General features: G+C 50.9%; 2 protein-coding genes across 5 annotated transcripts; both read left to right on the top strand.

The window, feature by feature from the left end:
* The first annotated feature begins 833 nt into the window (after positions 1-833).
* Positions 834-9,697, top strand: SLC25A19 (solute carrier family 25 member 19). Its single transcript, XM_066200569.1, has 6 exons — positions 834-1,012; positions 1,500-1,655; positions 2,345-2,515; positions 3,315-3,498; positions 4,655-4,785; positions 5,980-9,697. Exons 1-6 carry the CDS (start codon positions 887-889, stop codon positions 6,178-6,180), a joined length of 969 nt encoding a protein of 322 aa, XP_066056666.1. The 5' UTR covers positions 834-886; the 3' UTR covers positions 6,181-9,697.
* Positions 9,698-9,772: 75 nt separating this feature from the next.
* MIF4GD (MIF4G domain containing) lies at positions 9,773-15,160 on the top strand. Of its 4 annotated transcripts, XM_066200574.1 has the most exons (6): positions 10,549-10,637; positions 12,480-12,616; positions 12,776-12,885; positions 13,180-13,335; positions 13,999-14,091; positions 14,219-15,160. In XM_066200574.1, the coding sequence occupies exons 2-6, from the start codon at positions 12,535-12,537 to the stop codon at positions 14,444-14,446; spliced, it is 669 nt and encodes a 222-aa protein (XP_066056671.1). In that variant the 5' UTR covers positions 10,549-10,637; positions 12,480-12,534; the 3' UTR covers positions 14,447-15,160. The 4 variants fall into 4 exon arrangements, with proteins under 4 accessions (XP_066056669.1, XP_066056671.1, XP_066056668.1 ...); XM_066200572.1 differs by lacking the exon at positions 10,549-10,637 and adding an exon at positions 9,773-10,299 and having other exon boundaries at positions 12,480-12,885; XM_066200571.1 differs by having other exon boundaries at positions 12,480-12,885.
* Positions 15,161-15,275: the final 115 nt, after the last annotated feature.

Genomic DNA, 15,275 nt, shown 5'->3' with positions numbered 1-15,275 from the left:
TATCTTGGGTTGCTTAGAAAATCTTGCTTCCCCTGTGCTTTACCAAGAGAAGGTTGTTGGTCTGTGGTTGTGTAAGGCGGAGGTGGCAGTGGGAGCAGTGCTGAGGGCAGCGTGCCCTGCGGGCTGACCTTCCCCTCTCACAGCCCTGGCTCGTGGGACCACAGGAGAGCAAGAGCTGGAGAAGAGGCTGGATCACAAGTGTGATGAGGAGTGGCTGAGGGAGGTGGGTTTAACCTGGAGAAGGGAAGGTCCAGGGTGACCTTTTTGTTCTCTACAACTCCATGATAAGAGGGTGCAGCCAGGTGGGAGTCGAGCTCTTCTCCCAGGTAACAAGTGACTGGTCGTAATCTTAAACTGCACCAGGGGAGCTTTAGGTTGGACATCAGGAAGAATTTCTTCATGGAAAGGGTGACTAGACATTAGAATGGGGAGGTGTCACGGCCTGCCCCTGGGGGTGTCTGCGGAAAGACGCCTAGTGCCGTGGTCTGGCTGACAAGGTGGCGCTGGCTCACAGGTTGGACGCCGCGGTCTCGGGTGCTGTCCAGCCCCCCATCCCGCGCGTGTTGCGGCCGCCAGTGCCCTCTCCGGGACTACATCTCCCAGCGGCCCCCGCGGCGCGCAGGCGCAGTGCGGAGCCGGCGGCAGCGGGTGAGGCGGCGCGGCGGGAGTCGGCCCAGGGCCGGACAGCCCCGCTCTCACCGGGCTCGGCTCGGACCCGCCTCTGGTGGCTGCCGGGAGCTGCGGGGCCGAGGGAGTGCTGCAGAGGGGCACCTGTGTGTCCCGTGGAGTGAGGAGGGAGTTTGGGGTGAGGAGGGGGCTGTGGGCCTTGGCGTGAGGGGGCTCGGTGCCCCTGTGGCCCTGCCCAGGCTGGGGCCAGCCGGCAGGCATGGTGGGGTACGACCCCGACGCCAAGTGCGTGTCCTCGGCGGAAGCGGCTGCGGCAGGATCGGCGTCTGGCTTGGTCACTCGGGTCCTTGTCAGCCCCTTGGATGTCCTCAAGATCCGCTTTCAGGTACCTCACTCGCGGCGTGCCCGGGGGCAGGGATGAAGGAGCGTGTCAGGGAGCAGAGCTGATCGTGTCCTGAGTGAACAGGTCACCTGTGCAGCCAGAGAGCACTAAAGCTGCTCTCACCTTCGTTGTGTACAGGTTATGCAAGGAAGCGGGGCTATCTTGTGTCCACCACTTCTATTTATACAACTTAACTTGTGTGGGAATGGAATCTCGTGTTCCTCAGAGATCGTTCTCTTTCTGTTTTTGTGAATGACTTCGACTCTCTTGACTGAATTTCGCCATCATCCCTCCCGCTTATCTTTGTGTTTCATGCATGTTTTTATTCTTTTAGAGCCCTTCATAAATAACATCCTAGTCAGATCTGAATGTGGTTCTGTGGGAAGACAGAATGTCATCCCTTAAGATTGGCTGGCTGACAGGGTTGTGAATTCCTGAACTGGACACTTGAACCAGTGTTGAAGGCTGAAATTGAAAATATTTTCTCCAGCTCCAGATTGAGCAGCTCTCCTCCCGAAGCCCCACGGCCAAGTACCATGGCATCCTGCAAGCCGTGCAGCGCATCTTCCGGGAGGAGGGCTTGGCAGCCTTCTGGAAGGGCCACGTTCCTGCTCAGTTCCTTTCCATCGGCTTCGGAGCCGTGCAGGTGAGGAGACCAGGCGTCACCTGGGCACACTGTGTGTACACAGGACACTGCTCTGCTCCCTCAGACCATCTGTGTTCAGGAGTGGGAAGGTTATGTAGCTGTATAAAGCTGGTGTGTAATTCCTATGTTAATATTCCTGAGCTTGCTGAATAGACTGGAGCACAGCGAGAGCAAACTGTATCTGTATCTGGTGTCATAGATAAGCCCTCTCTACTCCTCACACGTGGCTTAGCTGTTTGTGCCCCAAGCCTGGGCAGTTTTTTGCTTCTACTCATGCTGTCACCCTAAGGGCTTGTTAGGAAAAAAATCAGTGAAGCTGATGAGGGTGTTTTACACAGCCTTGTTATGCTTAATTTGTGAACATTAATAACAGCTTTGGCTGAAAGGGTAAAGAACAGCATATCTTAGACGTAGCAAACACTCTTCTGGATCCACAGAACATTAAAATGAGATTTTTCACTATTCTAAATGCAAGAATTAGCAGAAGTGTGGGACATCAGAATATCCCAGCACTCCCCGGGCTGCTTAGTGATTTTTACACCTTGTAACTTGGGGAGGACTTTTGAAGGATGTAGAAGGTGTTAACAAGCAGGGAGGGGTGGAGCTGCCGGTGAAATTAGAGAGGAGTGGGAGACCTGCGTGAGTCATAAGGATCGTCTTCCTGACCCGTGATCTTTTGTTTCTGCAAGTTCATGGCTTTCGAGAGTCTGACAGAACTGGTGCACAACGTCACTTCCTTCAACGCCCGCGACTCCCTGGTGCACCTGGTGTGCGGGGGCCTGGCCGCCTGCACGGCCACGGTGGCGGTGCAGCCTGTGGACACGCTGCGCACCCGCTTTGCTGCCCAGGGCGAGCCAAAGGTGAGCCTTAGCATTCCCTGTTGTCATCCACAGCAGCAGCAGTATTTCACGCGTCGGAAGGTGCAGGAGGTTTGAAAGCACATGCAGCGTTGTGGGTTAAAAGGAAGGAGCAAGGTGCTGTTACGGCCGGCGTTTGCGCTGTTGCCAAGTTATCCCTCGTGCTGTTGACACAGCTTTCCTAATTGTGTTTTGCTGCTTCTGCTCCTGACAGGTGATGCAGAAAGGAAGACTGTCCAGGATAACTCAGTTTTTGCTTTGGCTGTTGGCTTGTTATAGAACCCGCTCCCCAGGTTGTTAAACATTGCATTTTTGAATCTTTGCACATGCAGAGTCATGTTTAGATAGTGATGGGGATGATACTTGAAACCAGTCACCTTTTACCTGTGCTTCATGGCCTTATTTACACAGGAATTGATCTCTGTGCTAACTAGGTCTGTAATAATGAGATAGATTTGTGTCAGAGCCATTTCTGCATTTAGCCTGCAGTAGAATTGCAGTATGTATTATATGAATTGTGTTGCAGGAGTTAAGAATTGTTAGAAGAAAGACAATCATGTCTGTGATGCAGGTGGTCTCAGAACTCAGCTCCATGCCTTGTTTCTTTTAAGTCACAAGGGCTTAGCAGAGAACACTGTGAGGGTGTGGAAAATCACCTCGCTCATCACTTTGTGCTGAAGACAGTCACCTGTATTTTGGGCAGTGGGAAATTCCTATACCCATTACTGGGAAATGTCCTGACCTTTGGTTTGCTGTTTTTAAGTTCACTGGAAAATCATTCGGCCTCTTCCTTGTTGTCCAGATCTACCCCAACCTTCGCCATGCAGTGGTGACCATGTACCAGACAGAAGGGCCTCGGACTTTCTACAGAGGCTTGACCCCCACACTCGTGGCTATCTTCCCATATGCTGGTCTCCAGTTCTTCTTCTACAACATCCTGCAGCAGTTTTCCAAATGGGTGATTCCAGCTGAAGCAAAGAATGGAGGTAGGAACTTGGGACAGTGATGGCTGCAGTCAGGAGAGAAAGAGGATGAATGCTGGTTTGGGTGACTGATGTAAGCTCTATTAGTCCTTTCACATTTTTGATGCAACATCTGATAAGTATCTCAATTTCCCACCTCTCATTTTTACCCCTGCACAGAAATGCCAAATTAAGTACAGCAGACTTCACAAACAGCTCCCGTTGTGGAATAACCATGATGGAAGTAGGTGGATGGGAAAGTGAAGTGCCACAGGCCAGGGTGCTCTTTCTTTAACAGTGTCTCGTTACTGATACTGTGGGAAGACACTGCTGCCATAATCTCTCTGTTTCATTAGTGCTGTGGGGACAGGACTCTTTGATTTCCTTAGTAAATCTGCCCGCAGATTCCAGCACAGCTGTTAGGGAAGAGGATTCATTTACTCTGATTTAAAGCTGCCAGGCTCTTGATTTGATGTTTTTATGTGGTTTTCTAGCTCCATTGTAAGAGAACCTCATCCTGATGCAACCTGCCACCTTGGCAGTTCTAGATACCTGTGCCTCCTTGAGTGAGAGGGATACAGCAGCAGCATGACTTTGTTCCTCAGTGAAATTTCTTCAGCAGAGAAGCTAGACTTTTCAATATCATGTCTGCATATTTAATTTTAGGCGGCAGAGGCTGATGGTGGTTTTGTGCTCGAGCTCATGTTTGTCAGGAAAAAGTCTAATACAGAAATCATTTCGTACAAACCTCTGAAATCATCAGATAGTGTCAGCTTGTGACATTCCAATCCAGAATACATCAGCCTGAGCAGTCAGGGGTGCATGATTTCCAGTGACCATGCTTTTACTGGGGGTGGGGCATGAAGACTTCTATCCACTGGCAGCAAGTTGTCTGGTGACTGGGAATTGGGGTTTTTTGAGCAGAGCAAAACCATAAGTCAGTGTAATGGACCAAGAAGAGCTGGTCCTCTGATTCCAACAGACATTGCAAGCCTGAAAAAATAGCTTCTTTGGCTGAAACTATTGCAGAAGGGGTGATGCAACTTCAAAGGACTTTTTTGACCTTCTTGTGAAAAGTAATTTTTAACTTACAATTTAACCTCTTAGGATCTTTAATCAGAATTCCCTGATAATCCTCTTTTTTTCCTCCCTACTATCCTTTTCCCTTTCTGCTTCTCAGCCAACGTTAAAAACCTTGTCTGTGGCAGCTGTGCTGGAGTCATCAGCAAAAGCCTCACGTACCCTTTGGATGTGGTCAAAAAGCGACTGCAAGTGGGTGGCTTTGAGCACGCTCGGGCAGCCTTTGGGCAGGTGAGAATTGCTAAAAGGGGTAGATTTTCCTGAGTATGGAGCTAGTCCAGTGCACTGGAATGCAGTGACAGTCCGCCAGTGGTACCTGTTGAGTTCTTGTTTGGGTTGGGAGCTCCCAGTGAACAATTGTCTCATTAAATAATGTGAATTTATACATGAACATACTGGGTTTATTTTGTGGTAGGTCCCAGGAAGGACCTGTCCCGCATACCTGTGCTCTGGCTTGTCATCCCTCTCCATCAGCTGTGTCTTGGAGATGGGGATGAGTCAGGCAGGGAAAGGGGTTTTGATTTACTTTACTTTTCTAGTTGCAGCTTGGTTTTCCTGATTCAGAACCAAATTAGTAGCAGAAGATGACACTGGCTCTGTGCTGTCACCTGGCTGTCAAGCTCCTCTCCTGCAATTAATATTCTGACACAAGAAATAGGCACCAAGTGTTCAACATGTGTTTTATGTATGACAATAGCCTGAAATTCAAAACAAATTAAAACTCTGATGTTCTTTAGCACCGTTGTTACCACCTTGAAATAAGCTTGAAGACAAATACAGATCTTTCAAGGCTCTTTTTTCCGTGAAGTGTGGAAATTTTTTCATTTCCTTAAAATTCCTTGGATCTGAGAAGGAAATCAGTCTGTACCCTAAGAAACTCTGGAATAGGATTTTGATGTCTCAGCCCATTGCATTGGATGCTTTTCCTCTTGCAATGAGATACAGAATTTGTTCTTAGGATTGATGTGTCACAAGATGTTGAAACTGCACAGTGTAACATGACAACATGCAGACAGCTAATTTGGAAGCTTCTAAGTGGCTGTGTTTTCTTTCTGTCAGAAAACTCAAATTTTTTTCCTTCTTTGACAGTGAAGGGGATAGAAAATAGCAGCTGCACAATCTGAAATAATGACTTCACAAACCTGTGCTATAAATTTGAAGTAATGCTGCTGTTGCATGCAGAGGTTTTACAGCCATTAAGTGAATATGTGCATAAAACATTGCTGATGCTAAATGTGTGTTTCCTCTATCCTGCTCTCTCTAAACTGTCTCTGAAACTTTCAGTTAGTTATGATATTATCCAGTTAGGCATCTCCAGGCTGCATGTCAAGATAATGTTTCTGTGGGATAGTTTGGGGATCTTTGTGGTTTTTTCCAGTTGTCCTGAAGTTTTCTTGTTTACCCTTGTTGCCATTTCTCTCCCAGGTACGGACCTATGGGGGTCTCCTGGACTGCATGAGGCAGATCATGCGAGAGGAGGGCCCAGGTGGGTTCTTCAAGGGCCTCTCTCCCAGCTTGCTGAAGGCTGCCTGCTCCACTGGCCTCATCTTCTTTTGGTACGAGCTGTTCTGTGGCCTCCTGTGTGCCATGAAGAGCCCGGAGAGCACCAAGAGGAAGGAAGGCTGAAGGGGACGTGTGTGGCTGCCTGCACTTCTCCTCACGGGGGAGACTGATGGCCCTGCTCTGTCATGAGCATGTTGGAAATGTCAGAGCTCCCAGAGCTCCCCCAGCCTGTGGGGAATCACCTCCCGGGACCAAGCAGAAGGAGAAGGCAACTGCAGTTCTGCTGGAGACACTGAGCTGCTTGGCTGGGAGCCGTTTAACAGAGCACTTTTCTTCTGTCTCCTCTCATATCAGTGCACATTTAGTGGGGAGAGGGGGAACCAACAGACCACTCCCTAGCAATGCCTGTGTTCTGGAAAGGCCCAGTAAAGCGGGTGAATCCCTGAGCTCGCCCTGGATCCCAGAGAGGGGATTCTGGCCCAGCCTAGTGCTGCTTAACCAGCCAGACACTTCCTAGCACTGCATCTGCACAGCTCTATTCCCTTGCTCTGTGCCTGCTGTTTGCACCAGACTCTTGTCTCGGTGTTGCACAGGTCACTCCGTCCTGCTGGTGTGAAGTCAGGTAAAGCCACATTAGTGCACAGACCCTCAGTTTTTCTTTCCTTTGCCGCCAGCTACTGCTTCTTGGTCACCACTTGCTGGCTGAGCATTCTGTGTCATCTTAAACACAGCATGTTCTCTGATCATGCTGGACCAGACTTGTTCTTCCTTTAACTCCGGTGAGCTTGACTGCATGCTGAATTCCCATTTCTCTACCTGGGTGTCTGGCCATACGTCTCTTAGGGATTTGCAGTGCCTCCCTCACACTTTTTACAAGCAAACCTGCATATTAAGAGCCCCACTCCGAGGGGATTCAACGCACAAACCCAATTTTTACTTCAGGGTTTCTTTGCTTCAAAGCAGTGAGTAAACAAAGTCTGTATAGAGTTAAGAAATAATTATTCTTGCAAGAATTATTATTAAGTTGGAATAATGAAGGGAAAGTCCTGTGGAAACTAGTAATTTTTTAATCATTATTTATTTAATAGCACCTTTGAATGTGTCTAACAAGCATTTCTGAAATGGCCTCAGAATATTTCAGAACCTCAGTCCTGCACTGGTGCTAGCAGATGAAAATGTTTTGACAAGATTTGCTGAAGTGAAAGAAATGAACATCAAATGGGAAATGGTTGGCTGAGCGTGGCGTTTCACATGGGTGATTGAATTAGAGATGGAAAAGTGTTTTTCTGAGTTTCAAAGGTTTTATGAGTGGTTAAAAAAACCAACAAAATAACCTATCAACAACTCTGATTTATGTAACAGTGGAAAAGAGGAAAATTACTTTCTTCCTCCCCTTTTATTCTGTGTTTTTTCAAGCCTAGTAGGGTGTGGCTCCACTGTGTGGAAGGCAGAGTTCCCAGTCCTGCCGTACAAAAGCAGTTCGTCATCTGTAAGGGGTGGATAAGGCAGAGCACTGCAGTTATTTGGAGGATGGTTTGACTGTTCTTAACACAGAGCTTTTCCCAGCTCTTTTGCAGTATTCAGGGTGTTAATCCCAAATGGTCTGGCCAAATTCCAACGTGACCAATTCCATTCCGTTGACGCAACTTCTGGCAATTTTGAGCATATCAGCATTGCTCACTTATCCTGAGCTATTGTGAGAGGCTGTTTTTAAAAAACAGCTGTTTCGCTGGTGGCTGAGGTATCTGGAGAAATTCCTTGCAAGCCCAGGCTCAGTAACATTGTGTCTGTTTTAGGTTTGAGATCTGGGAGTACAGAGTGGCCTACAGGTGACTGAGCTACATAAAATTAAGTCATTGAGCAGTGTCAGTGTCAGGCAGGAGGCCAATATATGAGTCTTTTTAAAGAGGGAGAGAGCTGCATATACTCTAAAAATGGCCGTTTTGTTTAGAGCAGAAAATGCAGAAAATGTGGAGTTTCTCCAAATACCTCAATCCTATTGCCATTTTCCTGTGTTATTTAGGCTCTTCTGAGATATCTCAAAATATTCTTAACCTTTAGCCTTTGTTTATTGTTCACCTGTTGTTCTTGGAAAGACATCATAAGGAGTCATGAACTCAGCCTCATGACATCCTTCTGATGGAGAGAAATGTCTCTTTTCAAAACAGACACCAACAGGTTGGCTTCGTTACGGTCTTTTGTTGCTGCTGAGAGGAATGCCGTCATGGTTAGGAGGGACAGGCCAGAGCAGAAAATGTTCAGTGCTGACCTGGGCTTCCTTAGGAAATGGGGACTCATCCATCCTGTATAAACATTGCAAGACTTGTCTTCCATTTTTTTTGTCAAAGAAGTGCTGTTAAACCGCACGAAATAGGGGGACACTGGTTGGGAACTCAGCAGCAGGAAAGAACAGGAGGATCTGTGCTCTGTTAAGGTGAAGTTCCTTGAGGGTGCTGTGGAGGTTGGGGTGATGCTGGCGTGGGCAGCTTGGCTGCTCCACAGAGAGGGCAGCACTGGAGAGTATGCAGCAGCTTTTACTCTGGGGTCGTTTTTTCCTCCACTCTGCATTAACTGAACTTGCCTCCACCCAACAGATGGCAAAGCTGGAGTTTAAGTTGTGCCTGTCTGGCCCAGGCTGTGAGAGACACTCCTTGGTCAGAGGCATTTGGGCTGTGAGTCACAAATGTTACAGGCCCATAAAGGCATCTGGGCTTCCAGCGAGAGGGAGAAAGAGGTGACAGCCTCAACAATATTAGGAGCTGCATCCAACAATCTCTTCTTCACCTCCAACCAGCAGCATCTGTTCTTCATAGATTTCTCATGTGCACTTTGCTGGGGAAAGCACTGTAAGAGGAATGTTGATTTCTCTGTAGAATTGAGGCTGAATGGAGTACTAAGGAGGACAGGTCTTATTTCTCATGCTGCTCTGGCAAAACACATGCTCTTAGGAGCTAAATCTCTTAGAATTAGAGAAGCAGAAGATGGGAGAGATCTGTGGTCATCTTGTTCTCCCAGGTGCTGGAACAGATTTGCTTCTGGAAGCTGCGTGCTCCCGTTCAGTGTGAAGTGACTCAACATGGCGAATGCCTCGCTGTGAGACGTGGCTGATTTTGGCCATTGGGATTTCTTTCCAAGCTAATCCTATCACGAGGAATTTGCCTGCAGTTCACCTCACAAGCTGCTCAGCAGTTGCATTTGTTTTCTTCTAGTGCCTTTTACCACGAGAACATCCAAAAGCCTCTTAGCGGGTTGGCGAGGGGTTGTCCTGTGGTTGTTTGCAGCTCCACCACGGCACTGAGCCGGCCTCAGACACAAGATTTTCGAGGAACATGCTGCTCCCTGCAGTGCTGGCTGGCTCACCAAGTTCCTCGGACAGTCCCACTCTCAAGATGCTCATCCAGAGCTGCACAGCATCATTTTTGACATGAAATGAATGTTTTATGGTTGGGACTGGAATGGATCGTATTTAATTTGGATTTAAGTTTCTCTTGTGATGTAGAAACTGTAACTGTGGCATTTTGCTGTGTTGCTTGAGTGGATCTTTTGTAGCTGCTGTTTCCTGAAAGCATCCGAGCACAACACGCACAGTGTGTGCCTACCTTTAAGACAAAGTACATTAAATATTTTGTTATGCAGTGTCTGGCTGCAGCTCGTTTATTCTTATTTGGACTTCTCATCGCTGGCTTGTGGGTGCTCCTCAGCCATAGGCAGAGCTGTCCCCTCTGTGTTGGGTAACGCTGTTGAGGACTGCACCAAAGGGGATCACCCAAGGGGGATTTTTTCAGCCCAGTCCCACTGCTGTGTCCTAGAGGGGCTTTTGGAGCTGTGGTAGCCAGTCCTGAGCCTCACACCCCCGATGGACGAGTTCAGGCTTTCTTTGTATCCAGCCAGGCCAGGCAGTGCTACAGAAAATGTTCCCAAACTGTTGGTTCTGTGCTCCCTCAGCCATTCCCTGGTTTCAGCAGCCCGGCTGCTCCGCGGTGAAGGCTTCAATCCCGGCGGGGTCTTCCCTTATGAAATGGTTGAGATTTGAGAGGGAAAACGAAGTGTGTTATACTATACTCACAGCTCTTGTTGCAGCGCGTTGGTTTAGTGCATCTCCCCTTTCCTGACTTTTTTTTCTACTCATTTTTTTTATACTCCTCAGCTGCAGGCTGCCCTGGCCCGGAGGGGAGTGTGGAATTCACGCCGTTATCGCCCGTAGAGCGCCGGGACAGCCCCGCGGGGGACCGGGGCGGAAGGGTGAGTGCTGCCCGCGACCGGCCGCGGGGGGGAAGGGTCGGAAAAGCAGCGGCCGTGCCCCGGAGGGTGTCGGGGGGCAGCCGGCCGTGCCTGGGGGAGCCCGGGAGTTTCCCGAGGAGCAGCCGGCCGTACCCGGCGCTCAGCCCGCCGTGCCCCGGCGCTCGCAGGCGGTGGCGCTGCCGCCGCTCTCCCGCCCGGCCCGGCCCGGCCCGGCCCTCCCCCGGCTTGGGCGAGGAAATGACCTAAGAGGAAACCTGGGCCGTGCCGGGAGGGCGCCGGGCTCGGGAGGTGCCGGCGATGTCCCGGCGGTCGGAGGACGCAGCGGGGGCGGCCGGCAGGTCGGTGGGGCTGCGCCCGGCTCCCCGTGCCCTGCCCGGGGCAGCGCGGGATCGCCGGGATCCGCCTCTTCCTCCGTCCGGTGGCCCTTGGGCTTGTGCCAGCCGCGGGGCTGGAGCGACGGGAGGCAGCGGCGAGGGTTCCTGGGGACTCCGGTGGTCCAGCTGCCCCGGGCAAGAGGCGTCTCGGCGCTGGGGGTTCTACTTGCGGCTCGGTGGGGATGGGATAGGGGTTCCGGAGTAGACCCACTATGGGGTGGCAGAGGAGACTCTGCTCTTCTCCCTCTCCTTGTAATGGCAGGGCTTGTCCAGCCCATACTGCCCGGTGTGACCCTGCAGGCACCTGAGCTGGTGGATCACCGGCAGATTGAGGGTGCTGACCTCAACCGTGTCAGCCCCCGGGCTCGTCTAGCAGGGGCCAGTGGCAGAGGAGCAGTCGGTAGCCCATGTCACCCACTGCCACCAGCCCTTCCGATAAGGTGGTGCTGACAGGAGGGTCTCTAGTGCAGGCGCGACCTGGCTGGCTCGGTGTTCACACGCTGTGGTTTGCTCTGGGCAGAGCTATTTGGCACAGCAGTTAAAAAGCAGCCGTGGCCATTCCACGGAGCCGTGGAACAGAAGCTCCGGGAGAGGGGCCGGGCGGCGGCGGCGGCACAGCCGTGTGTGTGTGAGTGCTGCGCTGCGTGGGGCACTGTGCTCTCGCCAGGTTCCTGCTGCGAGGAGATGCTGCCGGTGGGACACGGGGCTGCTGGTGATCTCGGGCTGCTCCACTGGCAGTGCAGCACGGCATGAGTGCAGATGCAGGGAGAGAAGAGGTCGGCTAGGGAGGTGTTTGCCAACCAGGCATGGCACGGAGGGCACCCAGCTGCTTGTGAATCCACCTGGGAAACCACTGTGCCAGTCCCAGGGTAGGTGAGAGCTTTGGCTGCGAGAGCAGCGTCGGCAGGTGGTCACCCCCATGGGGCTGCTCTTTAAGTTACTGTTGTGCTCTCCGTGAGGGGACTGCCCATGGTACCTGCCCCATGCCCCTAAAGGCTCTTGGGCTTTGATCTGGTAGGGACCTGTTTGCAGAGAGGGGTGAGTAATGGCCGAGGAATTTCGACGAGCTGGCAAAACTCATCTGGCCGATTGCCTTCTCTTGTTTGTGCTGCCCGTCTGGACAGCCCTACATTTCCATCCAGCAGATCCTGTGAGAGTCAAAGCAAGCCCTTCCTCTGTGTGCCGTGGGTACCCTCTTGCTGTCTTCAATCATGAAGCAGAAGAAAATCTAAATCTAGAGATTAGTTAGGAGCACTGAGGGTGCTGCAGAGCAGTGCTTGACTGTAGAGGAGAGATGGGAGCTGTTGCTGTTGGGGTTTTGGGAGCTGAGTTTGCTGTGTTGCACTGGGAGCTGAAGGAGCCTGTCTCTGGTGCAGGAGAGGTGCTCTGGTGAGCGTGTGTTGGATGCTTTTGTACTGGTTTTGATTCTTCCCAAATTTTCCTATGAAAGCTGCTGAATTGGTCTTTAAAAGGCCCAAGGGAGCCTTCCTGTGATACAGCCACATATATTTTGGGTATATTTTGGATCTGCTTTGCCTGTAATATGTTTTTCATATCAGAAAAATATAAAGGCTCTGAAGATGAAGTTCTATCATCAGCTGGTAGGAGAAAAGGCTTTAAAAGATGTGGGAATGAGGATTTGCATAATCTAGGGGTGGAGTTGGTGACCTAATAAAAGAGGAGTTTCCTTGGGGTGGGGAGCTGTCAGGAAACAGCCTGTTCTTCAACACTACCTGGGATGTGCCAAATGACAAATGGGTGAAGGTTGGCCTCTGTCCAGCTAAGCTCTGTGTGCTCCTTCCCCAGGGACTGTCACTAGCTCATCCATCAGCCTGACTCTTGCCCTTGGAGGAAACCAGTCATGGGGGAAACAGGCAAAGAAGAATACAAAATACAGTCCTTTGACTCCGAGACTCAGAAGCTGCTGAAAACAGCCCTCAAAGGTCAGCAGGTTTTTATGAGCTCCTCAGCCACACGTGGTTTCTGCACCATTTCATGTGACTGTACTGGGCCCTCTACAGACCTTCGTTGCTTTCCAGGTGCCTCAAAGCAATCGGGGGCCAAAGAGGGCTGGGTCCTGACAGTATTTCTCTTTTCTGCAGACCCCAGTAATGTGGACCTGGAGAAAGTGGCCAATATTATAGTGGACCAGTCCCTCAAAGACTCTGTGTTCAGCAAGGAGGCTGGGCGCATCTGCTACACCATCATCCAGGTGAGAGCTCGTGTCTGGACAGTGACACACCTGGGCTGTTGTGTGCCTTGTCCATGGGCTGAGCCAGAAAGGGCTTTGCCCCAGTCACATGCTCTGACTCCTTGCCCATCTCTCCTCTCCTGCCACTTGCCCCATGCAGTGGCAGCATCCAGAAGCAGTGGGCCAGCACCGGCAGCAAGCTGCAGCTTTTCTGCCTCTCTGGGAATCACAGGAGGGTATCTTTGTGGTACTGCATCCCCCTGCCCCTCTGACACCCCTGTTTCATTCTTTCATCCTGTTTTTGTGGGCTTATAGGCAGAGAGCAAACAAGTTGGCCAGAGCATCTTCCGGAGGAGCCTGCTGAACCGGCTGCAGCAGGAGTACAAGGACAGGGAGGAGCTGCGCACCCGCTCGCTCCAGGCCTGGATCTGCTACGTCACCTTCATCTGCAACATCTTTGACTACCTGAGGGTGAGGAGCTGGAGCAGGAGCAGCCAGCTGCTGCTGCCTGGAGTGCCAGAAGGGCCCAGACATCCCAGGATACCAGAGCAGGGGTGTTGGGTGGGTGCTGTACAGAGCCCCAGGGCCGTGGGGGCCAGAGCTGGTTCTTAGCACAAGGATGCTGACAGGGGTGGTGCTACCTACAGGCTTGGAGAGGCAGAGGAAGTCTTCAAGAACAATCAGTGTCTCAGCTTCCTCATTTGGTACCTGCTGCTTGAGATCCCCTGATTTGCCTGCTCCCAGATGTCCCAGATTGGACTGGTTTAGTTGCTGTGGGGTTTGCTGATGGAGTTTGGCTTCAGGCCGTCGTGCAGTGTGTGAACACTGAATTCCTGCTTGGAGTAGATGTAAAAATGATGCAAGTAGAGCTGCAGGCAGGAAAAATACTGTTGGAACAAGTGTATTTCCCATGACTACCTGCTTACATTTAAAAATAGATGTTTTTTACGTCATTTGTTCAGCTCCTCTGCTTCCTGGAGACTCAAATGTCTGATCTCTGGTGCAAATCCCACTAACACAGCACAACTAAATCCTGCTGCCTTCTCCTTCGGAGAGCAGCAAGGGAATAACTATTTAAAATAGCTGCAGACTCCCTTCTGGCCCCAGGCTGCCAATGCTCCACTCTCCTTGCAGGTGAACAACATGCCCATGATGGCTCTGGTGAACCCTGTGTACGACTGCCTGTTCCGGCTGGCACAGCCCGACAGCCTGCAGAAGGAGGAGGAGGTGAGTGCAGGGAAGAGCTGCTGATGTTCCTGTTGTCCTGTGAAGGATCTGTAGAAAGCCCAGCCCCGGGGGGGTGCAGAGGAGCCTGCATTGCTTTGTGCTCAGCCATCTGCTCTTCCTTCTGAAGGTGGACTGCTTGGTCCTGCAGCTCCACCGCATTGGTGAGCAGCTGGAGAAGATGAATTCCCAGCGGATGGACGAGCTCTTCTCCCTCCTTCGAGATGGTTTCCTTCTGCAGGAGGGGCTCAGCTCCCTGTCCCAGCTCCTGCTCCTGGAGATCATCGAGTTCCGAGCTGCTGACTGGAAGATGACAGACGCTGCCCAGAAATATTATTACAGTGAAGTGACAGATTAACCTCCTGTGGCAGAGGAGTTCCCAGCACCTTCACCAGCAAGCTTCGTACCAAGTTGGAAATTTTCACGTTAATTTTCTAGCACTTCCTGTAAATAGGATTTACACTGGCTAGAGCCTCTTTGCACCTACTGTCAGATGCAGCTGGTGCTGGTCTGACTTAGGAGGTTCAGGGTGGTGGGAAGGGCACACCTCACCCAGCAAGTTCTCCCACTGATTTTGTCTTAATATTGGGCTGCTGCCAGCAAAGGGCTCGGGAGGCTTCTAGCTCACACCAGCATTTTCTATGAGTGTTAAGGAAAGCACAGTTTAGGCTGAGAATATTTTGCTTCACCCCAAAGCCAGCAGAGCTGTGGGAGGCAGCAGGGAAATCTCCCAGCTCAGGTTGTTCCCAGATCTCTGGGTCAGGTCACAGAACACACTGTGGCCTCACAAATAGCTCAATCAAGTGCTTCTTTTTCCCAGACTCCTTCCAGCATGCTGCATGTACACAGCCTCGCCCACAGCCAGGAATATCTGCCACGGGGCAGACTGTAACAGGAGAGGTCCCTGAGCACATGTAGGAATGGGTTTTATAGGTTTTATACAATAACTGTCACTTTTTTTCAGAATTTTGCAAGTTTCAGCTACGGTATATTTCTTACAAGCATGGGAGAGGAAGAAAGGAAACAAAATAGTCTATTGAAGGATTTTTTTCTAATAAAAGTTTTCAACTAATGTGCGCCCCATTTTCTCCCTGTGCAGCTGCTGAGCTCTGGGCAATACTGAAGGGTTGCTCCTGACTGAAGCCCTAAGGCTGTGATATCTCAGTGTCTGCTCCAGTCTAGGGCCT

The sequence above is a fragment of the Chamaea fasciata genome, unplaced genomic scaffold, assembly GCF_029207755.1.
Source record: "Chamaea fasciata isolate MVZ Bird 193981 ecotype frontalis unplaced genomic scaffold, bChaFas1.0.hap1 SCAF_19, whole genome shotgun sequence".
NCBI classification, from domain to species: domain Eukaryota; kingdom Metazoa; phylum Chordata; class Aves; order Passeriformes; family Sylviidae; genus Chamaea; species Chamaea fasciata.
This window is presented reverse-complemented; position numbering and strand designations above follow the sequence as displayed.